The sequence below is a fragment of the Xenopus tropicalis genome, chromosome 1 (genome assembly GCF_000004195.4).
Source record: "Xenopus tropicalis strain Nigerian chromosome 1, UCB_Xtro_10.0, whole genome shotgun sequence".
Classification (NCBI taxonomy): Eukaryota; Metazoa; Chordata; class Amphibia; order Anura; family Pipidae; genus Xenopus; species Xenopus tropicalis.
Window position 1 is genome coordinate 93,157,258 of NC_030677.2, and position 26,702 is coordinate 93,183,959.

At 38.0% G+C, this 26,702-nt stretch overlaps 1 protein-coding gene across 3 annotated transcripts in view; it reads right to left on the minus strand.

Annotated features, from left to right (window-relative positions):
- Positions 1-430: 430 nt before the first annotated feature.
- Positions 431-26,702, minus strand: part of atcay (ataxia, cerebellar, Cayman type) — a 30,024-nt gene continuing 3,752 nt past the window's right edge. The window contains exons 2-12 of one of the 3 annotated variants that reach the window (XM_002941386.5): positions 26,215-26,357; positions 19,498-19,562; positions 19,197-19,418; positions 15,950-16,135; positions 13,852-13,954; positions 10,457-10,588; positions 8,522-8,608; positions 4,294-4,392; positions 2,348-2,383; positions 1,813-1,848; positions 431-1,515 (exon numbers count right to left, since the gene is read on the minus strand). In XM_002941386.5, the coding sequence (XP_002941432.2) occupies positions 1,482-1,515; positions 1,813-1,848; positions 2,348-2,383; positions 4,294-4,392; positions 8,522-8,608; positions 10,457-10,588; positions 13,852-13,954; positions 15,950-16,135; positions 19,197-19,418; positions 19,498-19,562; positions 26,215-26,297 (1,083 nt within the window). In that variant the 5' untranslated portion in view covers positions 26,298-26,357 and the 3' untranslated portion in view covers positions 431-1,481. Of the gene's footprint in view, positions 1,516-1,812; positions 1,849-2,347; positions 2,384-4,293; positions 4,393-8,521; positions 8,609-8,903; positions 8,926-10,456; positions 10,589-13,851; positions 13,955-15,949; positions 16,136-19,196; positions 19,419-19,497; positions 19,563-21,465; positions 21,709-26,214; positions 26,358-26,702 lie in introns of those variants that run through there. The other 2 variants (XM_031903802.1, XM_012955123.3) reach the window with 2 other exon arrangements.

Here is a 26,702-nt window from a genome sequence, read left to right on the forward strand (position 1 = left end):
CTGGCCATACACGCACTGATAATATTGTATGAAACCTCGTTCCGTACGATATTTGGTGCGTGTATGGCAACTCGGCAAGGCGACCGATATCGCAAAAGGCTGCTGATATCGGTTGACTTGCCGATCGCGCAGGTTAAAAGATTTTGATCGGGCGCCATTGAGAGGCATGTGGATTTTACATGGAACAGCCTCTAACTTGCGTACAGATCATGCATGCTAAAAGCCCTCTGATTAATGTCCACCATACAGGGCTTTGTTCTGCACCTTGCAAAAGATGTTTAATTGATACCCCATGTGTAGTTCCCTAAGAAGCACAATTGTGCACCCCTTAGTGTATTAGCACTTGTGTTGTTCATTACAAGTACTTTTCCCAATGTTGCAACACACATAACTGGTGTATTCTTTTTTGTGCTTGCAAAACATCACTCACTTTTATGACATGCACTAGAACTTCCATTGTTTTATTTCCAATGTCTTCAGAAAAATATTGACACAGCATATATATTACAATATGAATAGCAGAAAATGTTTAATTCATTTAAATAAAATCATTTATCCTAAGCATTGATTAACATCATATGGAAATAAAACCTCACCATAGTCTAGTAGGGTTTAGTGTAAATGCTTTAGAGACTCTACATAGTCAAATCTTTTTCACACCTTGCATTATCACTGCACTACACACTTTAAAAAATAAGATTTGAATCTGCTTTCAGAAACTGGTCAAAGCTTTTTTTTTTTTTCTTGCTATAGCACTCTTCAAAACAGGGCCATTTGCAGAGCTCATGTAAATCTTTCACTTCCTTCCACTTAAATAAACTGTACATAATTTTTCTATAATACACATGTACCTGTACTGCTAAGATCATCAAAAACTGTTTTTAAAATGTAAACCAAGACACTAACCTTCCAAATCTAGAAAGAAATTAGAGTTTGTAGGTTGCAATAACAGAGTGATGCACACGAGGCTGTGTTACAGCAAATATAACATTTTAAACAGTCTTTAGTTCCAATATATCTTCAAGAATCTGAAGTTAACACTGTCTCTGGCTAGGTCCCATCCAGGGTTTGCAGCTCTTTTTTGTATCTTTTTTTTATTTTATGATGTGTGGTAAAAAAAAACAAAGTGGCTTCTCCAGAACTTGCTTCAAGATACAGACAGTAGGAAAACTTAGAATTTATTTAGACATAATCTGATGTCTCTACTTGTTAGATCTGGATTAATAAACAGTACAGTGTAATACCTGTAGAGTGGACTGTGTCACAACATTGCCAATTTTTCTTTTCGTTTAAAGGACAAAGAACAAAACACAGTCTTATGAGAAACAAATGGTTTTGATGCTCAAGTTTCAGACAATATATCTCCTAGAACTGACCAATGTTTTTAAAAGCAATATGTCCTTTGAAAGCCATACACTGTCATCCAGCAAAAGATGTCAAGGAAGGTATGCAATCGATGGAACTCCATTTAGTTCAGGGATTCACTTACAAGACACGTGTTCAGCCGGTTGCATGCTATTATAAATGACACAATGAAACGTTATTTATAGAATTATATATAATTTCACTAAGTATTATCATGTTAAAAATGAACTCCGAACATTGTAGAATTAGGTTATAAATTTTGCCCATGGAAAAATGGTTTAGGTTTGTCACAGAAAATGCCTTTTGTATATTAACAAATAGGCATTGTTACTTATAGAAGGTTTTCCTAGTATGTATTATCCTTTATAAAGTAATTTCCTTTTTTTGATCTTCTCCCTATATTTTAAAATTCCGCTGGGAACATTATACTGAAGAATTTAAAATCACCTGTCTGGTACAGCATTCTCTTGCTTCTCCTCGGACCTTGAGAAAAAATACACAAGACATCATTACAAATATATTAATCTATAAAATCCTAATATAGATCCAGGCAAATCACATCAAAATGTAAATCAAATATTCACTGGCTTCAAAGCTTATCTAGAAATCAAAACATAAATAAAAGGATTGCTTTAAAATAGGTAGTTAAATCACATGAATATGAACCATATGAACCAGGTAAAAGCCACATTTAGAAATTAAAAATAATAGTGAAGTAAAGGTGATACATCTGGCTAACTAAGATAACAATCAGGGCCAAGGGGGGCTGCATCACTAGTGCAAATTGGAATTTCGTCTCTTTAAGTTACCAGGAGCTACTTTTTGCCACCCTGGTAACTTCTGGGGCGCTACTGCATAAGGTTAGTATCTCAACTTGCCTCATTGCAGCAGTGCACCTGGATTCTCCCTACCTTAAAAAAGTCTCTGATTCTCATATATACAGTGGACTGATAAATTCTGCTTGTTATATGCTTAAAATTACCTCTCTCTTTTGGCTTTCATTCTTTCTTCATCATATCTACAAACAAAGTGGATAATTGTAGATGTTTAATTATAAAACAAGAAAAAAAAATTAAATAATAATAGTAACAATTAACAAAGGAGTATTAAACCCTGCCTACTGCCCCTTTCCAAACCACGTCAATATGTGTAAAAAAAACTGCTCTGTTCTAAATACAGACCTGTACAGTAAGGTGTGTGTTTTCTACAATCTTGCAAGTTATAAGGAGGTGTCTACAGCACAAGTACCTTTTATGAAGGGCATTAATGCTTTCTCAATTGTTCTTTAATTTTAGTGCATTATTCTTGTGCCTGTAAATGAGTCCCCTGGTGTGTTTGTGACTACCATGGTGTAATAGCATTTGTAAATATGTCCTAAATTTTGCTTTCTAGGCTCTTGAGTGAAATTGCAGCTTTCCCATTGCATCACAGTTCTCTTAGGTTATTGGGTGAGAGAACATTCACAACATTTTTACTTTCTGTTAAAGAGGCGAGGGGTGATATATGTTATGGAGACTGGGTGATTGGTCTAAAGTCCTCCTTCAGAGGTTGGATGGTATGGTTGGATAAAGAAAAATTAAATACTCATGTACAACTAGAACCTAATGAGCATTGTTTGTTCTTATGTTTTTTGAATCAGCTATGAAGATGTGTGGAACCTCAATTTCTCTTCTGATACATCTTGTATTACTGTGGATGATACAATGTATCTGCATATACTGTATCTGTGGCATTGTTTTTAGTCAATGTATTCTCCTTGACTGTGTGTATACCTGCATGGTGCAGGTTTTGTTTTCTACTGTCACATGATTGGTGAGAATGCATACGAATGGGTGGATGTCATGTGACTAAAACAGTGGTCTGTTTTTTAATGGAATAAATAAAAAAAGTCCCCGGTGTGAAACAAATTTTTGCAATGGATTAAATACAGAACATTTTGGTAGCATCAGGGTCCCTTGTTGTTTCTCAGCTCAGGCACCCAGGTAAAACAACCTTACATTTCTCTCTCTCTCTCTCTATATATATATATAAAGCTATAACAAGATATATAAGCCTTAAAGGAAAACGAAAGGCAAAATCACTTGGGGGTGCCAAAATGTTAGGCACCCCCAAGTGACTTTAATCACTTACCTTGTACCCCGGGCTGGTGCCCCTGTTAGGAGAAAACAGCACCAGCCCGGGGCACCTGGAGCGGATCGCTTCCTGCTTCCGGCTTCTGTTGCTGAAATGCCAGCGGTGGGCGCATGCGCAGTAGAGTGAAAAGCCGACTTTAATGTTTAAGTTCGGCTTTTCACTCTACTGCGCATGCGCGCGCAGCGAATCAGAAAGAAGGAAGCGCTGCAGCTACCCCGGGCTGGTGCTGTTCCCTCCTCACAGGGGCACCAGCCCGGGGTAAAAGGTAGGTGGTCAAAGTCACTTGGGGGTGCCTAACATTTTGGCACCCCCAAGTGACTTTGACTTTCTTTTTCCTTTAAAGGAAAAGTAACGCTAAAATTTTTTACGTAAAAAATCTATTCTACCCTGCCCCAATAATTGCCCTATCCTGCAAACCATTTAGTATTTTGAATGCTTTAATAGAAAATACCTGCTAAAACTTGGCTTACGGTCATATGAAATAGGGTGATAAGGAGAAGGAAGGAGCAGCATCCACTGTACGACAATCGATTGATCAAGCCTAGCCTGACTCCTTCCTATACATATATAGTGAATGCTGCTCCTTCCTTCGCTGTATCGCCTTATTTCAAATGACCGGAAGCCAAGTTTTAGCAGGTATTTTCTAATAAAGCATTCAAAATACTAAATGGTTTGCAGGATAGGGCAATTATTGGAGCAGGGTAGAAAAGTTTTTTTACTTAAAATGTTATTGTTACTTTTCCTTTAACTATATGTGAAGTAATTTTCAGCTGTTATTAAAGTATGACAACTTACTGCAATACACAGTCAGGGATATGTATGTTCTCCATGGGAATGATTTGCTCTAGGTCCTCTAAACTGTGCACATATTGAACCTTATTTATAAATTTCACACTGAAAGGAAAAAAAAGAGAAAAGGCTTACACCACTTTAACAATTTTCCGTTTTTTTTACACAGAGAGAGAAAAAATATAATGAAAAATAAAACCAATTCATTATGAGTATAACTTATAATGGCAACCTTTAGCAAGACTGAAGAACACCACTAGGGGGCATGTTTATTAAAATGCTGTTTTCAAGGTTAAAGGGATTCTGTCATGATTTTTATGGTGACAACTGTCTTTCTACTCCAAATTACCAAGTTGCAATCGTTTTGAACAATCGTTTCAAAGCTTCCGATCTACAACTTCTTATCTCCCACATATCATTAAGTACCATGTACCCTAAATATGAATGCCAGGGGTCCAGAGTTTGAGACCCAATGTGCATAGGTTTACCTAAGTATATGGCATGTAGGGGCCCCAAAATTAAAATACCCCCATAAGATGTATCACTTACTTCAAAATCAACATATTTACTGCATTTTATGGGAGGTAAATCCACAAAAAAATAAGTTTACCCCAGAAAACCATATATTTTTGGAAAATATACATTCCTCCAAATCATAAATAGGTACCCGTGGCTTTCTACTCCAAAGTACCAAGCCGCAAAAGCTTGGTGATTTTAAGGAGATTTCCGAAAATCACCTCAAAGCTTTCACTTTGTGGCATCTTTTCTCCCACATACTATTAGGTACCAAGATAAAACATCCTAATTATGTACCCCAGAGGTCCACTGAACAGTTTGATGCCCAATATGTATAGGTTTACCTAAGTATGTGGCATGTAGGGCCCCCATATGATCTATCATTTCAGCTCCTGCAAAATCAACACAAATTTACTGCATTTTATGTGAGGTAAAGCTATAAAAGTATACTCACCCCAGAAAAACATATATTTTTGGAAAGTACACATTCCCCCGAATCTAAAATGGGTACTCATGTCTTTCTACTGTAAAGTGCTACAAAGCTTTTCTAAAATTGGCGATTTTGACAAAACATCTGAAAATCACCTCAAAACTTTCACTTTGCACCATCTTTTCTCTCACAGGTCATTAGATAACCATATAAAACACCTTAAATATGAACACCAGAGATCTACCAAACAGTTTGCTATCCAATATACATAGGTTTCAAAACGTACATGGCACTTACAGACCCCAAAATATACCTTGTGCACACAAATTTCATGGCTTACATTTACCTAATTCATAAACACACAGGCAGTTTTGTGTGTGGAAAAAGAGGCAAAAATGTAGGGTGACCCCTAGAAACCATATATTTTTGGAAAGCAGACATTCAGAAAGGGTAGACACCTTTCTACACCAAAGTACCAATCTTCAAAGCTTTCCTAAAGTTAGCCTTTTTTTTAGACACGGATACCTATTTTAGATTCAGAGAAATGTGTACTATTTTTGGAAACATACACATTCTGACAAATTAAATGTGGGTAAAGACACCTGCCAACTCAGCTTCTGCAAACAGAGCACCCGACTGCATATTATGTGCTGTAAGACCTTCCAGAAAACCATATATTTTTGAAAAGTACATATTTTGACAAATCCGAAACAGTTGAAGATGTCTTTCTACACCAAACGGCAAAGCTACGCTAAAAGAAATGCAACGAACAACCAGGGGCGATTCTGGACATATCGCCGCCTGAGGCGGCTCCTGGATGCCGCCCCCCCCCCCCGCTCCCCAGCGCTTACCTTCTGAGCGCAGGAGCGGATCCGGGGGCGGTGAGATCGCTTTAAAAAACGGAAATTCGGCTCTTAAAGTTACCAGGAGCGGCCCCTGGTAACTGGGGCGCTTCTGCCGCCTGAGGCGAGTTTCTCAACTCGCCTAATGGCAGAAGCGCCCGTGCGAACAACAATGCAAGTGTAAAACTGCAATACAATCACAAAAATGAGGCCTAATACAATTAGGCAAATAACAAAATTAATTATTTTACAGGGTGGTTAGTGGTCAAAATACCTGATCCAATGGTCACACTGTGAAATAAATAGTTTTTAGGGGAAAAACAAAAGACAAAATGATAAAATAAGGAACTAAAAAAAAAAAAAGTATGTGTGTCTGTTTGTGTATACTTGAGTCTACACCTCTAAAAGGTGTGTGAATATGTGTATATGTGTATGGAAGTGTGGAAATATGTGCAAAAGAAAAAAAAAGCAAAAAAAAAAAAAATCCAACTTTTTTTTGTAAATGCATGAATGTGTGTGTAAATGTGTAAAAACAGGCCACTTATTTTTTTAGTGACAGGAGGGTCCTTTCCAATGACGAGGGTCCCAGGTTCGCAGGGAGGAAGTGCGTGGGCGGGCTCAGGAGGGAGCTCTAACAGCAGACACGAGTGCAATTGTGTCTGCTGTACATGGGCGTCCGCAGAAAATTTTCCAAGGGGGGGAAAGTAAGCTAGCATCATCCTGCAACAGACAAATATATATATATATATAAATAAATATATATATATATTTTTTTTTGCAGGATGATACTAGGGGAGGCTAAAGATGGCCCATACACAGACTGACCTACAGCTAATGTGACACTTAGTGGATTCGCTGCTGGCGTAAAAAGTTAACCTCCCAACTACCTCTTGCCGTTCCCACTGACTCCCAGGGATACTGTACAAAAGTGCGGGTGCTTTTTTTTTTTACCCTAAAATGTTTAGTATGTAAAAGTATTCATACGCGCACTTCTGTTAGGGGATCTGCAAACATTTGTGTTTGTGATCAGTTAGCTTAAAGGGGTAGTTCGCATTCGAATTCACTTTTATTTTTAATGGTTTTTCAGTTATTTAGCTTTTTGTTCAGCAGCTCTCCATTTGGTATTTCAGCAGCTATCTGGTTGCTAGGGTCTTATTTACCCTAGCAACCAGGTAGTGGTTTAAACAAGAGATGGGAATATGAATAGTTAAGGGGCCTACTTGGAAAAATAAGTAATACAAAATTATAATAATAATAAAATTGTAGCCTCACAGAGCAATATTTTTTGGCCCCCATTTGAAATCTGTATAGAGGCAGAAGAGAAAGGCAAATTATTCAAAAAAATTAATTAGGAAGACCAATTGCAAAGTTGCTAGGAATAGGCCATTTTATAACATACTAAAGGTTAACTTAAAAGTAAACCACCCCTTTAGATGTGTTTATGTTAGTTTTATAGCAAGAAAGGCAGTGGATACTGACTCCCCATTATATACAGTGAGACGCAGTCCATATTTACAAAACTAGCACATTATATGCCATGAGGAGCAGTGGGTACAGATGGCAGATATTCAGGCCCTGGCACTATAACACTGGCACTGATACACAACATTGGCTCCACTGTAACTTACTATAAATGAACAAAACAATGACAAAAAAAAAAAATAGTAAGTGCAAAAAACAACAACAAATATATAAACACACAATGAGCTTTTTCAGAGGGAAAGAGTTAACTTACCCTCCATCTGTTAGGGTAGGGGATAGATTATAAATTATTATAGATGTCAGGTCAGGCAAAAAACAATTTAATGTCAGCTAGTGATTCTTTAGAACTGTATAGTACCTGTGTATAGTACCTGGGTATAGTGCCTGTGCATAGTACCTGTGTATAGTACCTGTGTATAGTGCCTGTGTATAGTGCCTGTGTATAGTACCTGTGTATAGTACCTGGGTATAGTGCCTGTGTATAGTACCTGTGGGATGAAAACTGCAGCAAAAGTTGAGAGTTGGTTCTTAGGTAAAGTTACAGCTGCAGATTCTTCTTTTCAGTCTTCATTTCTGTTTCCAGTTTGCAAAATCTCCTGATCCCTGTGTGCATCTGTGCTCTGATTGGTCAATTTTACTGTCTGTCAAGGAAGCTGTGCTCTGATTGGAGAATCCACAAGAAGAAAGATCCAATCGGAGCACAGCAAAATGGGCTTGAGGGGACAGAAACGGAGTAAGGTTTTTTTTTTTTTTGCTACTTTTCCAGGGGGGGGGCAAGTGCCCCCTCTTGCCCCCTTCTGTGGACGCCCATGCTGCTGTATATGCAAACACAATTGCAATATGTTGCAAGTGCCTGCAGGGTACTTCTTTTTTAATAAAGGGTTTATTTTATTTAACTAAAAAATAAATCTTCAGTTCAGTTTTTCAGTATTTCAAACCCATGTGTGATTAAAAAACAGCTTACCTGATAAAAGGTCTGGAGATAGCCAGCACTGTTCGGATAAACCAAGAAGGATGGACGATAATCAAAGATTTGAGGTTTTTCCTTAATCTAGAAAAATGGTTTTGAGAAATTAACATTATTGAAATGTTAAGAAGCATATTCTACATTGGGCTAAATTTATGCTACATATAAACAACCTTTCTGCTTTATCTATGGCGATATGAATAAAATCTAAAACATTTAAATGTACATTTAAGCAAAGAAAAGGGGTCCATGAGAAATAATAATTAAAAAAAACATAATCAAAATTATCCCAGAACATACACAAATATACGGAAATCAAAAACATTAAAATGTACATACAGAAGATGAGGATGGTGGAAATGAAAGATGGATGGCTTACTTCTCCCAAAGACTTGTAAATCCTCAAAAAAGAAAAAAAATATATGGCGTAGGTATGAGGAAGTAATGAGAATACAAAATCCACTGATGAAAATATAAATGCATTATAGATCTTATCAGGGGCGTTCCTGTGGGCCTCGCCACTCTGAGGCAGCCTTTGGTATGCCGCTCCCCTCGCACCTGGCACTTACCTTCCTGACACAGAAGTGCAAGGAGGGGCTGCATTGCTAGTGCAGAAAGCACAATTGTGCTCTCTGCACTAGCGGAGCTGAAATTCTGATTTAAAAATCATAATTCTGACTCTTGAAAATACCAGGAGTGTTTTTTTTGCCACCCCTGGTAACTTAAGGCATGCGGTGAGCATCCCAGGGTCCCATGAAAAAGGGATGAGACACAGTAGCACTGAGTGCAGTGTGCAAAGTGCACTTTCTAAAGCAATCAGTATGTTTTTTACCCACAATTTAGTGTTTTCTCCCCATAATTGCAGCTGGTTATGGTCAGGAGGGGGCAATGAGATGTATTTGTGGTTGATCCATCTTGCACTTGACACAATTTTGTTTGACGCAGGCCACTGTGGGAACCCTGGAGCTACTGCCACCTTCCACCTACATGAAAGTGCAAGAAGTGGCTGATTGTGCAATTACCTTTAACAAATGGTATTTTTTCATGCAACTGACTACTGCAAATTGCACCTGAAGCTTATAAATAAGCCCTTGTGTATATCAGCATGACAACAAAGTATATTTTAGTGATCTTTATGATGTGACACACATAAAGGAACTTACAATTGCATTTATCTCAAGCCAATATAAAAAAGCATCAATGTAAAGAACAAGGAAGCCCTGATTCAATATGTTGGCCAAAAAGCACACTGTTATGAGAAAAAAGGTAGAGCAGCACCACTATTTGAATTACCTATTCTGAGTGTCCCTAACGCAAATGTCCAGGCTTTTTTGTCAATTTTCTATATTTATGACAAAACTGTATATATATCTGCCAATTCTTTAAATATGAAGGTTAGAATTACCATCATTTGCAGTAATTTTCTCAAACTGAAGTAAAAACACAACCTCAAATTTTAATGTTTACCCCTTTGATCTCACTTTTTTATTCTACTGTGCATGCACATGGTCTTAAGTGGCCATACATGGGCAAAACTAAGTTTCAGGCCAAGTTGTCAGCTTATCTGGCCATGTATGGGGACCACCAACAGCTGCACTAAAAAGATCTACAGTTTAAGAAAAACTTCCAAGCAAATTTACTGGGGGTGTATAATGTATTGGAATTCCCACTAACCCTATGTTTCCATACCCTTTAACAGTGACATAAACTACAGAGGAAGCAGATTAGTAGTTTGGTAGTGGGGAAGGCCAGGGTGTTGACTATAATGAGTATGCAAGTCTTTTGTGAGAAAAAGATTAAAACATTGATTTGCCTTATTCTTAATTTAGCTTCCAGTTCTAGTTAATGCTGAAGATTTTTTTAGCTTTCACATGCATATTTTATAAGCAAAAGGAAGAAAAAAGAAAATGAAATGAATTCAAACTAGCTTACCTCCTATCAATCATCTGATAGCACTTCTTGAGCCATCCTATCCCAGGCATCCGTCTTCGTGGTGTAGCCCCATTTAGGTAGACAATCATATAATCCTCAGCAACCAGCAGCTCCAAACTACTTATGACATAACTGTAAAACAAGAATGGCTATCAAAGATTAGCAGGAAATAGAAGACTATACTTATGTGAAATTTGGTCTTTATATTATTTTACATAGGGAATAATGTACCCCCCTACTGTAAAACATAAGGATATTATAAGTTACAGAGGAAATTCATGACCATATAAAGGCACAAGGCTGACTGCTGAGTGCCTTTATACAGCTCCTAGAATTTTGAGGTGACTTCTAATATCCTCATATTTTAAAACATCATTTGTTATAATACACAAGCCTTAGTAAGTTGTGTGAGATAAATTATATCACTAAGCACCTATCATAACTAATGACATCACTAAACACAATGTATAAGGATATAATTACAAGATATTCATGGCTCTTGTATATCAAAATATTATTACACTATTTTATAAGAGATGAACCCTCATCAATAAATGTAATTGTTTTGTTCAGTGTATATAGATAGGTAGATTTATCAGAAATCACATTCTTTCATTTTTAAATTTTTTTCTCATTTGAAAAAATTCAAAAGTGCACTCAAATCTCAAAAACACGATTGTGTAAAAATGTAAAGCATATTAAACACAATAAAATCACATTCTACCTATAAATTTAGAATCAGTCTCAAAAACGCAAACTGAAAAATAGCCATGTTATGTTACACACAACTTCAGTTTATATTTTATGTTTGTTTTGTGAGTGTCGCAGACACTTCTAAAAGAAGTGTCCAGTATGTCCAGTATGGTCACCCTCTGTGACAAATTTAAAGGACTGGATAATTACTACTATAGAGATGTTAAACCTTTAGGCTGGTTCAACAAGTTCATTATATAAAATATGGCATGTCTAGCCATATTAATTTTTAGGGTTTAAATACTTATGTCATTCTGGGGGAGTTCAGCTGTCTGTGGATCTCTGCTCATAACAGTGAGTTGTGTTCTGTATAGATCCTGGCTCATATTTAGGGAAACTATTGCTAAGTGCAGCAGGTTGAAACAGAACAAGCTTGAATTCAACTCCCATTGATTCCTACATGAACTTGCCAGCTTTTAAATGCCAAACTTTTATATTTGCAATTTCACTTAAAAATGTAAAGTAATTAAAGTTTCAGAAACACAAACTCAATATTAAGATTTTTGCTTCAAAAAAATCAAATCAATCCTTGTGCTCATCACCTCGCAATACTCTCCTGTCACTCATGCTACCAATTAATTATGACTGTAGTAATGCAGACTACTGCAAAGAATAATTTGCTAATGATGTGATGTAACATGGACAATAAAATTAATAAAAATTGTCAGTTTAAAAAAAAATTAAATCAAATCTTAACGAATCTGCCCCATAGTTTTAAGTTATTGAAAAGCACATTTGTATATGAACAATGCCTGTGGCTTTTCAAAAATATTGTTTCGATACCAATTCATTTTTTTAACATGCATCATGAGTTAAGTCAAAAATTGTGCTAGGTTTAATATGAATGTATAATCCTTACATTAAATAGAATTTATTTATTTCAGGCAGCTGGAAAGAACCTTGACAACAGAATACATAATAGACCTGAGAATGAACTTTATTGAAACTATTGGGCAATAAATAGGTTATGAATTATGTCAAGGATCTTGAGGAAGAATCAAAAGTAACAAGATACATCTAAGATGAAAAACTTGTTCACAAGGTTTGCTCCTAACTAATATTATAGAATTGTCTCCTAAACATTAGTGGCAGTTGCTGAATATTTTTTTTTTATTAAAGGGATACTATCATGATTTTTTTTTGGTATACATTTTATTAAATTACACTATTTACATAGCAAATAATTCACTTTACCAGTTAACATGTTATTCTTAAACCAACAAATGTAATTTTTTTAGTTGCAACATTGGTGTGTAGGCAGCCATCTCAGTGCATTGTGTCTGAGTTTTCAAAAGGAGCCAGCGCTACACATTAGAACTGCTTTCAGATAACCTATTGTTTCTCCTACTCTCATGTAACTGGAGGAGTCGCAAGCCGGACTTGGATTTCTTACTACGGAGTGCTATTCTGATATCTACTGGGAGTTGCTATCTTGCTACTTTCCCATTGTTCTGCTGATTGGCTGCTGGGAGGGGGGTGATATCACTCCAAATTGCAGCGCAGCAGTAAACTGTGACTGAAGTTTATAAGAGCACAGGTCCCATGCCTGTGGCACCCTGGGAAATAAAGAACAAGTCTAGCCCCATGTGAAAATTCACAATTAAATATTAAAAAATCTGTTTGTGTTTTTGAAAAATGGATTTCAATGCAGGAATCTGCTGGAGAAGCTCTATTAACTGGTGTGTTTAAAAAAAAAAAAAAAAAAAAAAAAATGTTTTGCCATGGCAGTATTCTTTTAAAGAAAGAAGTACAGTATAATACGTCAGTGTTTGTGTTACAATGTTAAGATTAAAATAAAAAAATAAGCAACCTGAATAACATTGTCTTTAATGGTATCTATAGGGGCTGATTTACTTACCCACGAACGGGTCGAAATGAGTCCGATTGCGTTTTTTTCGTAATGATCGGTATTTTGCGATTTTTTCGTATTTTTTGCGATTTGTTTCGGATTCTTTACGAATTTTTCGTTACCAATACGATTTTTGCGTAAAAATGCGAGTTTTTCGTAGCCATTACGAAAGTTGCGTAAAATCTGGCGATTTTTCGTAGCGTTAAAACTTGCGCAAAAAGTTGCGCTTTTTTCGTAGCGTTAAAACTTACGTGAAACTTTGCACCTTTTAAGTTTTAACGCTACGAAAAATGCGCAACTTTTCGCTTAAGTTTTAACGCTACGAAAAAAGCACAACTTTTTACGCAACTTTCGTAATGGATACGAAAAACTCGCGTTTTTACGCAAAAATCGTATTGGTAACGAAAAATTCGTAAAGAATCCGAAAAAATCGCAAAACATACGAAAAAGTCGCAAAATGTTCGTTTTCAAGTCGGAACTTTTCCAATTCGGGTCGGATTCGTGGGTTAGTAAATCAGCCCCATAGTATCAAACAGAAATGTCCCATTCGCAACAGTAAAAGTTCCCAGCTGAATTCGTGGGAGGGTGCTGCTGCAATATTAATTTACTTTCACCAACTTAAGTAAAATTGTCTAGAACAAAACATTTTTAATCTTTCTAAATTATTATATATGCCATACACAAGACCTTTTTTTATCAATATTATTTATATTTATTATTTTTTTATATTAAGACTGTAGATATTAAGACTATTTGATGCCCCAAAGTGGAATACAATGTAATTTCTACATACAGAAAGAGATTTTCCATGATGTAATGGTAATCAGGACAGTTGCTATCTGGGAGACAACATGCTGCAAACACTATAATAGCGTTGAGGCCTTCACCATAGTAACCTGTTAAAAAAAAGATTCATTTTAATTTATTGCTGTAAAGATTCAGAAGTTTAGTTAACTGTGGATATTGACCATGCAGATTTTAAAATAACATTTAGTATTTTTACAGATGTGGTCTCTATAGATGGGACATCACTGCCTTTATCTGCCTGGTATAAATAAAATTGGCTGTAGATGCCCAATTACCAGTTAGCTTGTGGGCATCTTGGACAATGATTTAAATAAGTTAACAATTAAAGTGGACCTGTCACCCTAAGGAATAATTACAAATTGTTTTCTATTGTGTTTGTCAAGCAAAATAAACTTCAGTTACACTATATACATTTTTTTAAACTTATTTCCTTCAGCACTGGAATTCACCATTGCAGAAAACAGGCAGGCTCAATTTTGTGGACACTGTTATTAAGGCAAGCTGTGCATCCTTCCAAAATCTTGTTTCTGTGCCAGTATGGGGCTGGGGGTTTTGGGGTCCTGTTTTATGTGTTATTACAGTTTTGCTGAAAAAGGTGAAATTGCCCTTTAAGCTGTGAGTCTCTGGTCCCCAAGAGACCTGTTTAGCTCATTAGTTACAATTGTATCTTCAGTGCAGGTGTGGATTTTTACCTTTCTGGGGCTCTCTGCCAAAAGCCCACTTATTTAATTAATAGCGAGAAACAATGTTTCTTCGTGCAGGTGACCCTCTTAAGATTTCTGGGCTCTCTGCCACAAGCTACTTTTAATTAAATTAGTATCTTTTTTAGCTTCAGTGCAGGAGATCAAAGGGAAATGAGGGACTTTTCAGTAAGAATCAGAGACTGCGGGTTGAGCTGTCAAAAGAGGAAAAAATAGGACAGTTGGGAGGTATGCCATGCCTCAGCATGGAGTGTATACTCTGCTTACCCACACAGTAAATATAAAATATCTGGAGTGGGATAAATAACTAGAAAGACTGGCCTGCTGGTATACAGTCTACCATTGAGTATTGTAGAGAAGGGGATGGAAGGTGCTGGTTCTTTAAAAACATTTTAGGGGACATATTGGTAAATCAATTCAGCCAACAACTGTATTTGTATTAAGTGTAACTAGTATTGAGTATAATTGGCCAATAGATTTGCCCATGTGCCAGCTTAAACACATAAAAACACCTTATATAGTTTAGCCTCAGGATGCTAAATCAGATTATAATGAAAGTCACAACTTTAAAGGTAGACAGCTCATATATATTTCTTTGCCTAAAATCATATTGTACAGTGCTGCGGAATATGTTGTTGATTTATAAATAAATGTTAATAATAATAAGAATAATAAAGAGAACCACATAATTTATACTTCTGCTTGCAATAAGCCTTTTTCAGGGCAATTTCTTGTGCACAGTGTGTGGTTAGTACTACAGCCAGGAAGCATTGCTTCATATAAATAGCAACACCTGCTGTTTGTCAATGTTGAGCTCTGTTCACAGGAAAACCTATCCACCTAAATTTTGTAGAACACAGAGAACTAAACTAGGGGATTAGATTTTATGTTTTTGTGATTACAGGGTAATCACACATAACAGGGCTTTGAGATGGGATTAGAAGGAACACTACACAGACGATGGATAAGACAAAAGAAGACAGAATACAATAATAAATTCTTCTGTTTCTATGATTGGACAATCAAGAGCATGAAAGTGTCTAGTTTTAGATTACCTGAGAATTATCTGATTAAGGAAGAACAGCAGGGGTTATTGCTGGAAGCATAATGTTCCCCCTGGCAACTGCCAGCTCAGTCAGGAACTATTATGCTTTTGTAAAAAGACTCGCAAGTCTTTTTCGGCGATTTCCGGAAATCGCCCCGCCGCGTCTGCCATCCCGCCGGCGACTTACATGTTCGCCGGTGGGATGGCAGGGGTAGGCAACTCGGGGAGATTAGTCGCCCGCGAACAGGGAGTTTTATCGCGGGCGACTAATCTCCCCCGTGTGCCAGAGCCCTTATACACCTATTGCTATCTCCCAGAAAAAATTTCCATCTACATACCTCCATGTGTCACTACTTTCATATATGGTTTTATCATTTGCAGGTCAATCCGATGTTCTTGCTCTCCAATTATCACAGTCCGCCACATGCGACCATTAGTGGCTCCACCTTCTTCACCGCCCCCATCACCAAAAAGATCAGCACTATCACCAGGCATGTTCTTTGCACATGCAACCGGTGTGTCATCTGAAATAGTAAAAGTTAAATGCTGATATTTAAAAGACATTTAAAGCCTACAGTTGCCTACAATGTATATCAGTTGGGCATGTCTCCCCCACCCAAATGGCATAATTTGTACTGCATATATCCCCTCCTCTTGCCAGCACCATCACATTTTCCTAAAGCAAAAAGCAGCTTTCACCTGGTGGCCATTTTTCCTCTGATACATAATCAGATACATTTAAATCTGCAAACAGCATACACACACACACACCCTTATTCAGCATACATTTCATCAAGAATACAGGCTCACACAGGCACAACTGTCTGATAAAAGTTCTGCTTTGTTTGAGCACTGTAATGGTAAAGCTGAGCTCAGGAGGAAAAAAACTGAAGCAGACAGCTAGAGCTGAGTTTCTATGGAAACCAGCAATGCCATCAATTTACTGGCTGCTAGACTGGGGGGCATGTTTAGTAATCTGAGTTTAGAACAACTGAGTATGCCCACAAGCCGACAGCCAAAGCAAATTCCTTAGGGAGGGGGCCTAAAATTTTGGCACCCCCAAGTGACTTTGCCTTTCCTATTAACCTCTGGACAACCAGTGTGGCAGGTATTGAAAGATTTCAAAGAGGCTGTTCACTGATTAAATTTTTGTGTGTGGGGTTTACATGTCCTTTAAGAGTTCAGTAATCATCTTTCCTGTTTCGTGTATAAGGTTTATATCATGCAGAACTAATAACTCTTTACATGCCCATTTTTATTGATTCAAATGCCTTTTCTTAATTCTGAGCTTTCTGAAAACAATGTATGGCACACTGTATTCAGGCCCGGATTTGTGGTGAGGCCACAAAGGCCCAGGCCTAGGACGGTATAGATTTAGGGGCGTCTTGTCCCCACTGCTCTGTATGTCAGCAGAAAGCATGTACATGCACATGTTGGGGGGGGGCCTAGGGGGCGGCCTCTGGGCACCCTGCAGTCAAATCTGGCGCTGACTATTTGCTCAGTAAACCTGAAATCTACAGGGCAGAGAAGACATTTCGAAAGTAATCATTTTAATGTAAATTATAACACAATAGGAAAATAGAAGGTGTGCACCTACATACATTCACTTTTAAATTTCTATAAATTCAAGAAAATAAATATAGGTATATTTGCTCCATTATCTAATTCTGCCTTGTGGGTCTATAGCCACAGTGACAGGGAACAAAACTGAACTTAGAGGAGAACTAAACCCTAAAAATGGTTACAGTAGTAATTATCCAGGCTTTCAAAGCTGCCACAGGAGCCCTCCATATTGGATTCTGCTAAAAGTGTATGCAACACTCACATGTTCAGTGGGCTCTGAGAAGCTGTTGAGAAGCTAAGCTTCAAATTATCAAGCAGAAGAAGAGGTTTGTTGGTCCTATAAGCAGCTGCTACAGGTCTGATGATTAAATTCGGATGCTAATTAAACTGGTTTTAGAGCTGCCATGTACTTATGACCTAAATCGTTTACTAATCAGACTTATATAGTGACATTTATATACTATATATACTGTATATATATTGTACAGTGGTCCCTAAGCTCTGTAACTGAAAGCAGAACAGAGCATGTGCAGTGAATCAGAAACAAGAAGATGTGGATCTACTGGGGGCATTTTCAAAGACACAGATTTCCACTATTAAAGAGCTTTGGTTTCCTTGGGCTGAAAGCTTGAAAGCCTGGATAATTACTACTGTACAGAACCCCAAAACATGTGCAAGTATGTGCAACATTTCTACCCTACATCTTTAGTTAAGCTTTAGTTCTCCTTTAATACAAACAGATCAAGACCTCAAACCTACATAGAAGTAACTTAGTAAGTTTGAAATGAGTCCTGAGAAGTGAAGTGGCAATGATGCGCATAAAATATTCAGGTGATGTCATATAACAAAGACAAAAGTGACTATTTAAATCATATGTAAGATTTTAATATTTATATTATCTTTGGAAAATCTCAGAGCCCTGAATGAAAACTTTATCTTTTTTGTGAATAAGATTAACGTAAGACTTTTCTGTTTGGTTTTTGATAAAAGATATTTTATGAACTATTAAAGCTGTTGACTATAATTTTTAAAAACAATTGTTGCCACTTATCATATGCATGGCACTTCTGTAAAAATGTAATTGTTATCTTGTTCCCAACAAGATAAAGTAACATCTCGGATATGAAATATTATCTATAATCATGTGAACACTCAGCAGTAATGATCAATGTTATGACCACCACCACTAAAATATAAAATCTTAATATTGTTATGGTTTCGGTGATACTTAAACAGATAGAGTTCAGTGTGTTCAGCAAAAACTTAACTTGTTGCTACAGCAATCACGCTATGTCTTTGACTTGCACAGTGCTACTGATTATTGAATTATTGAAAGATAATAGGCATTTCAACCCAGTATAGACTTCAACTATGCAATTGCCTTCTTGGAACAGTTAATTTTTCAGTTCACTGAAACATTTCGTTTTGGGATTTAAACCACTAGGGTTTAGTGGGTAAACTACTACATAAATCATGCCATTTATATTTCTGCTCCATTGTTTAAAAATGGACCTAAACATTTTAGACACATTTAGGAAACAATTTGAAGTCCAGAAAAAAAACCTACATTTGGTAACTGTGACCCTTAGAGACAGGCTTAGGGCATTTAGGTACAAATTTAATTTGCTAAGAAAAAAATGTATTGAATGGTTTATCACCACAGCACTCCATTAAGTCTATGGAAAATCCAGAATTTAATTAGAAGATACCTGTTTCACATAGAATTGGGTCTGGGTCTGTACCTCTGTTTATTTTCTTGCCACACTGCACAAATGGCTGGGAAAGAAGGAGCCAAGGGATAACACAAGTGGCCCCCAATACTGTCTCTGCCTCCTGCCTTTTACTTTGCTTTTATCTGCTTATCACTGTAAACACAGAGCAGATATCAGCCCAATACATTATAACATACAGTATTTGTCCCTTGTAAAAGTATTTGTTTGTTTGTGTTTATGGAAACAATGATCATTTACTTAAAATAAAGTAACTTCTGTCAACTTAAAAAAGTGTTTATTCCAACATTACCTTCCCATTCAAGCTCATTTCCATTGCCCACAAATTCCAAAGAGTCTGTTTCATCTGGCGTCTCAATATCATCTACATTAATGTCCAGATCATCAGGAGTATCCAGGAAGTCATCAGATAACACTGAACCTTCACTCTGGTCAAGAGATATGTTAATTTCTGGGGCTACCAGGGTCTTCCTCTTGCAATGGGATGAGCTGATATTTAACGTGTTTGGAGGAGCTGAAGAAAAAAAAATGCATTCAAGTGAGAGAAGACGGTATGCATATTTTTGTGCAGATCATCTTTAAAATATACTTACAGGAAGTAAAGTCATCTTCAAGAGGACTGCTCAGGCAGTCCATTCCTGTATCTTCAGGAAGGGGCCTGTAAAAAGAGTAGCAGTGGGGAAAAACTGGATCAAAATTATAAAAAGAAACTGCACCGTGTGTTTCCCAACACCCCAAATTTTCTTAGTAGAACCTCTGGATTTGTAAATTAAACTTTCAAGCATAGTGATTTACTTTCGAAAGCCATTGTGCATGTGTGGGTAATGGTTCCTTCCATTTTTGTGTAATAATTTTTTTGCCTAAAAATAAACATCCTAGTAAAGAGATCTGCCATAAATGGACAACCCCTTTAGAAAAGTTGGGGAACAGGGACTCTGTAATTGAGGGTTATACAGATACAGAATAAGCTTTACATTATAGGAGCATAAGATAGCAGAGCTGTCAAACCCCCTATTTTTCTGAAGTCTCACGAAGTCCTGCGGTGAATTCTGGACGTGCATGCTTAGTAAGAGTTAGTGATGTACATGACCTCACTTTCAGGTATCACAAAACAATTCCATTGGCATGCTGGTAAATGCTGCAATACCTCCAGTTAGTGATGTCATTAAGTTGACTTTTTTGTGGAAACACATAACCTTTTTATTTTGTCTAAAAAAACATGATCATGCAAAAATAATCCAAAATCAATTGATGCCACAAAATGTAAGCAACATTAAGATTTCTATGAGAAGAATCTTTGAATGGTAATAAATATATCCCTTAGCAGTAGAACATCACTAGGTAGAAAATGCACTTAAATGTATATGGGTATCCCGATACTGGAGTCCCAGGTTTGCAAAAAGGGGATTAAGAAGTTATCCAAGATGAGGCTGCAGTGTCAAACTGGAGTACCTGATGCCCACCACCAAACACAACCTCTAGGGCTTCAAACCAGATGTTCATTTAAGTGCACAGGAATCAAACTGTTTCCCAGTCCAAAACTGATCTTGCAGATAGGTAGTTGTAGCAGGGCTTGGCAGTCTAACTGCTTACGTTGCTTAATGAATTAGCCATGTTCTCTCTTTCTTTCTTTCTCTCTCCATCTCTTACACCATTTTTTCCAAGACATGACTTGCCTGATGTTTACACTTCCTCTGTCCATGCCCAGGAGAACTCACAACCGGTTTGTATGAAAGCCAGCAATTCATTCATTTACCGGTTTGTATGAAAGCCAGCAATTCATGGACTTCCTTAATCTTTCAGCAGCTCATTCTGTCCCCTTGTCCACATTCTATTATACAAAGTAAACTTTGTATAATAATCTTTAACTGCCTAGGTTGGTTACGTCTTCAATAGGCGCCACTCTGCATGGTTACTGTGTGCATCCTTTATATTTTAATGCTGTGCTGGCAGCAGGAGGGAAGGAGCAGCTTCCCTGCAATACGGCATAGCTTTCTTCATCCCCAGAAGATACATTTTCTGCTTGGCTGAACCAGGTTGCAGCCTATATTTATGTAACTACTATATATCTAATAAAACACTTAATTTATTCACTCTTTGAGAAAGGCTAGTTTTCTAGCCAAAACGTTTGTCCATCTACAATAAAGCACTTCTTTTTTTTATAAGACCTGTGAGTGTGGTTCCATTTTGTTTTTTGTTGTAACATTTTTTGATACTGCACCCAGGCACCTAATTATCTATTTGCTGGCTTCGCTGGCAACTTTTTCCGATTACATTTTTTAACACAAAAAACAGGACAGGACAGGACAGCATACAACCCCCATGCAGAATTGGAAGTGAGATGGATGAATGATTAGGGTAGGACTGAGAGGCCAATGATGCTTTTTGGCTTGGATAACTGTGGCAAATGGGGCCTGAACAAAATTACATGGGGCCCATGGGCCTCAAGTAACATAACAGGATCTGTGACAATTTAAGTCACAGAAAGCATGTTCAACAATATATTTACCATGCAAAACTGCTAATAGTGCTAAAACATGGTTACAGATTTAAACCCATACCTGCTCTCTCTAATGAACTCTGCTGTATTCTTGTCTTCTTGTATGCCTTCTTTGACATTCACGTCTATTGTACCATTTAAGAATAAAAACCTATGAGGTTAGGTTTTTACTTTGTTAGTAAAATGTGTTTTCCACACACGACAAAGGCTCTCTGCTATAATCCCCTGGGTAAATAGATGCTGAAGCAATTGAGCTTGTGCATCTTGCTTCATTTCCCATCTCAGCATCATTGCAGTATGGGCTTCAGACACACACAGCTCGTGGCAGCACAAGACATACAGAAACCCCTCCTCTTGTGACGTCAACATAGTCATAAGGCAGACAATACCAAGAGTTATATTTATATTCTACTGATGCAGAAACATTACTGCTTGCAGCACAGCCAACTACATAACATTATAGACATCCTATAGCCACATTTGAGCAAATGTTAGGTACTAAATGTAAGGTTTTTAATTTGAATAGAAAATTAGACAAATTCTGTTGTCTGTGTTGGGTTGGCAGTTTAATTTTGCATTATTCTCTTTTCTGAGCACTGTTCTCTAAAAAGACAGATAAATAAAAGCTGCAATGGTCTGAGTCTGCAGTTCATTGGTCCGTGTATGGGGCTTTAAAGGACAAGGAAAGTCAAAATCTATTAAGCACACTAGTACACTAGTACTACTATTGCTGTGTAAAAACGCTATATTTCTGGCTTGCCTAATGAAAGATTTACAGAGATACACATACTAGAACCTACATACTTGTTTCAGTGAACGGCGCCGCCATCTTGTCCAGCATGTCTGTATGGGCTATTGCTGAAAAGCACAAGCCAGCCCCCCCTCAAACCCCTCCCTTCATATGTTTGCCTGACACTTGCATTTGGCTTCTGCCACAACCAACCCCCCCCCCCCCCGCACTTGCCGGGTCTGCATGTCACAAAGTTTTGCAGAGTTTATAATCGCCCCCCCCCCCACCTGCTCCCCTCACCTGCCACAAACCCCCCCGCTCCCGCTCCTGCCACAAACCCCCCCGCTCCCCACTTCTGCCACAAACCCCCCTGCTCCCCGCTTCTGGCACAAACCCCCCCCCGCTCCTGCCGCAAACCCTCCGCCGATCCCCGCACCTGCCACAAACCCCCCAGCTCCCCGCCCCTGCCACAAACCCCCCCAGCTCCCCGCCCCTGCCACAAACCCCCCCCGCTCCCCGCACCTGCCACAAACCCCCCTGGCTCCCCGCTCCTGCCACAAACCCCCCCCGCGCTCCTGCCATAAACCCTCTGCCGCTCCCCGCACCTGCCCCCCGCTCCCCCCACCTGCCGAGTCTGCATGTCAAAGAGCAGAGTTCTCCTGTTGGCTGCGTCGCCATGGCAACCAGAGCGTTGCATTATGAGAATCTTCTCTACCCTGCTCAGCATTTTTTTCCCTATTTGGCTTCTGATCTTCTGAACAGGTGACGTATGGGGAGACTTAAAGGCACTATTGAGACAACTGAAGGTATGCCTGCATTTTGAGATTAACTCTTTATTAGCCTTTCCTTCTCCTTTAAGGCCAGATATCGACTAGACAGGTTTAAGATTCCCATTGTGACAAGGAGCACATCAGCAAGTTCATGCAGTCCGACATCCTGTATCCTCTTAATGTGATCTGATCATTTAGCCACAATGAGTCATTCCTCAGTAAAAGTGCAATTAGAACTACTGTTTTCTTCTTATTATATACCGCTTGCATTATCCTACTGTATCCAAATACATACATTTACATGCTACATGAGGGCCAAACGATCAGCTCAGTATGATATCACCCACCTCAAGATGGGCATATCAGGAAAAGATCCGCTCGTTTGAGACCTCATCAAACGAGAAAATCTTTCAATATATGGGCAGTTTAGCTAGAGGCCCATCCATCCACTAAATCTTTGCGTACAAAATTTTTTTGGAACATATATATTGAAACAATGCAACTGGGTGTTTGCATTACTGGCCAGTGACTGGGCTTGTCCTCTTTATTGTTATTTTTCTGTTGTTGACCAGGCTACACACAGCAGTCTGATGATAAGGCACAGCCTGCAGATTAAAGGCATTGGCACATGGGGAGATCTGTCTCCTGTGGGAAATCTGTGCTGTGATTCAGCTTTATCTCTAAAAATGTGGAAGAAAAATAGGTGAAAAATGTTTTACATACATATATGTTTAATATGTAAGAAAAGGAAAAGGCATTTTTGTGAGATTTGTCACATTAGGTAGTGCAGCTTCAAATCTCCCCATTGCCTATTTGTCCACTATCCACCAGTGATTACAGTTGCTGACCATATTCTTCAAGCTGGTATTCTTCTTTGGCCCAGTATATACTCTTATATACACTGGTGCCATGCCTCCATCTTAAACTGCTTACCAGTTGCCCTTTCAGCTGATGCAGGATAGCTATCCAGGATCATGATCATGCACAATACAGTAACAGCCAAAAGGGTTGGAGTATACAACGTTGGACTGGAGTATCATAGTTGGGGCTGCAATTTCAACAGCCCTCCTCATAACCTCCAGGGCCTGTGGGCTTGGGTCAGTGGGGTCCATGAGGGCCGGGGCCGACCAGGTTTTCTCCCATTGTCCTGCCAGCCCAGTCTGACCCAGGAAGTATTTCCCTGGCAGCAATGTATTGCCAGGTTGGCAATAATATTTTAGGCTAATGGTAAATTTAAAAATGCAAAGCTACAATACATAATATGTATTTTGTGTTATGGAGTGCTCTCTCTGCAGGCTATACAAAGTTTCTATTTACCCTTTGTTTAATTTATTTTAATTACTTCCTGCATTAATGTACAAACATATCCTCTTTGCAGCTGTGCCAGTATCCCAATCATGAATAAACAGTAAACCTCTTAGAGATCTAAGAACCTTCTCATTTAGAGCAAACACAGAGATACTCTGTTGTGCAGGAGAAAAATTCTCAGTTTTAGTACAGATGTGATTATCTTGCGAATGTACTGAAATTTGGGCTTCTACAATAACAACTAGGAATGTCTGTGGCCCTTAAAGGAACAGTAACACCAAAAAATGAAAGTGTTTTAAAGTAATTAAAATATAATGTACTGTTGCCCTGCACTGGTAAAAGTTTTGTGTTTGCTGCAGTAACTCTACTATAGTTTATATAAATAAGCTGCTGTGTAGCCACGGGGGCAGCCATTAAAGTTGGAAAACAGGAGAAAAGGCACAGGTTACATAGCAGATACAGAATACAATAGAATACAATAGTGTTTATCTGTTATCTCCTTTGTGCCTGTGCCTTTTCTCCTTTGAATGGCTGCCCCTGTGGCTAAACAGCAGCTTTGTTTATATAAATTTCTGAGGCAAACACACCAGTTGTACCAGTGCAGGGCAGCAGTATATTTTATTCTTATTACTTTTATACACTTTCATTTTTTGGTGTTACTGTTCCTTTAAGCCCACAGGTTGATATAAATCTACAGATCTATGCATATTATCTTGAAAGGAAATTTATGATTACTTCATTTTATTTTGCCAACTTTTTTCCTATCCATTTATTGCAAATGAATTTAAGCCCAGGTGAGGCTTTTAAAATATAGCTTAACAAGTATACAGGTCAGTATATTCCCCTTGTAATGAAGGAAAGACATTGCAAAGCCAAACCTTTATGGTTGAATAAAAGAGTTAATGCCAAAGTTGGTAAGAAAAATGTGCTTTTAAAGCATTCAAGTTAGCTGGGACAGCAGAACCTTTCATCAGGTACAGGGAAGCAAATAAAGCATGCAGGCAAGCTAAAATAGAGATGAAAAGGGGTATTGTAGCTAGGAGTATTAGGAATCCAAAATTCTCCTATAGAGGTATATCTCAACATTACACCACAACAATTCCTATGAAAACAGTTGTGGAAGTCTTCAGAAAGCTCTTAAAATGGCCCTCTGCGGGTGCCCAGAATGGTCCCCGGAATTAGCACCTGGGCAACTGCGGGGGTCAAAAGGCTTGCTGACATTAGGCAAGAGTATCAATTACCCCCACAGATGCTCTTTCGCTACTATCAACTAAGACATGCCTTCAGGTCCCAATTTCCCAACGTGTCTGCTGCTTACATTATCCTATTGTCCAAATACATACATTTACATGCTTAGAATTCTGCTACAAAGGCACTGTATGCTTCACTTTCATCTTTGCCTGCGTTTGGAACCCTATGTTGTGTCCAGTTGTGGATTACCACAAGGCTTATTACATCTCCCAAAGACACACTATAAAAGCATTTGTTTGACACATGTAAACCTGTATAAGACCAATGAAATCTATAAAGCCAAATAATAGACACCATCCCGCAGTAGGGTGACCAGATCACTTCATGGGACACGTCTAATAAATATATGTTGTAGGTCAGCACCGACTGCATTTAAATTAAACTGCAATCAGTTCAGCCCAGCTAGTTGGTTTATTTCAGACGTGTCTCTGAATTTTCATTTAATCTGGTCATCCTATCACACAGAAATCTTCTAGAATCCTGACTTGACATTGATTGCTAAAACTGAGCAGAGTAGTGTCCAGCATCAGCAACAAACTTTTGAAGTTTTGCCCGTTCCATGCCCAAAAACAACAGCAGAGGGCACTTATGTATACGTTCATGATATCAACAGTGTCTGCTAATATCATGAAAATGAAAGGCAAAACGCAATAAATAATAATAATAATATGTTATGGCTTAGGCTTATCAAAATAAATAAATAATACATAAATAAATAAATAAAATAGCATACTGTAAAAAGACAACTCACCTGGGGAAGTCTTCATCTTGCCATTCCTCTTTCACTTCTACATCCACATTTTCCATGCGGAGAGTGGCCTCTGTGGTCCCCATCTGTATGTGGTTTGGTCAGTATACAGCAGACAGGAGCTCTTCTATTGTTTAAGCAGCACTCTACAATACATTAAAAGCAAAGCTCATAAACTGCATATACAGTATATATGCATATGTTTATCATCGTTCAGTTTTAGTTGCATAATATGTTTCTGCAGGGTTATTTCTAGGAGTCTTACGTGGGTACAAGTTTCAGTTTGTTCACATGTAAGGACTATGAAGTTGGCTGAGTGCAAACCTTCTGAAGGTCGCGTTGCAAATTTTAAACTAAAAATAGGAACAGTAAAAAATGTGTGAATACACCTCTTCTATGTTCACTTTTTCTATGCTTCCTGTTCTGTTCAGTTAAAAAACGTGCTGTCAGCACAAAATGTTCAGCAAAGCACTTCAAAAAGGACCAAAAGC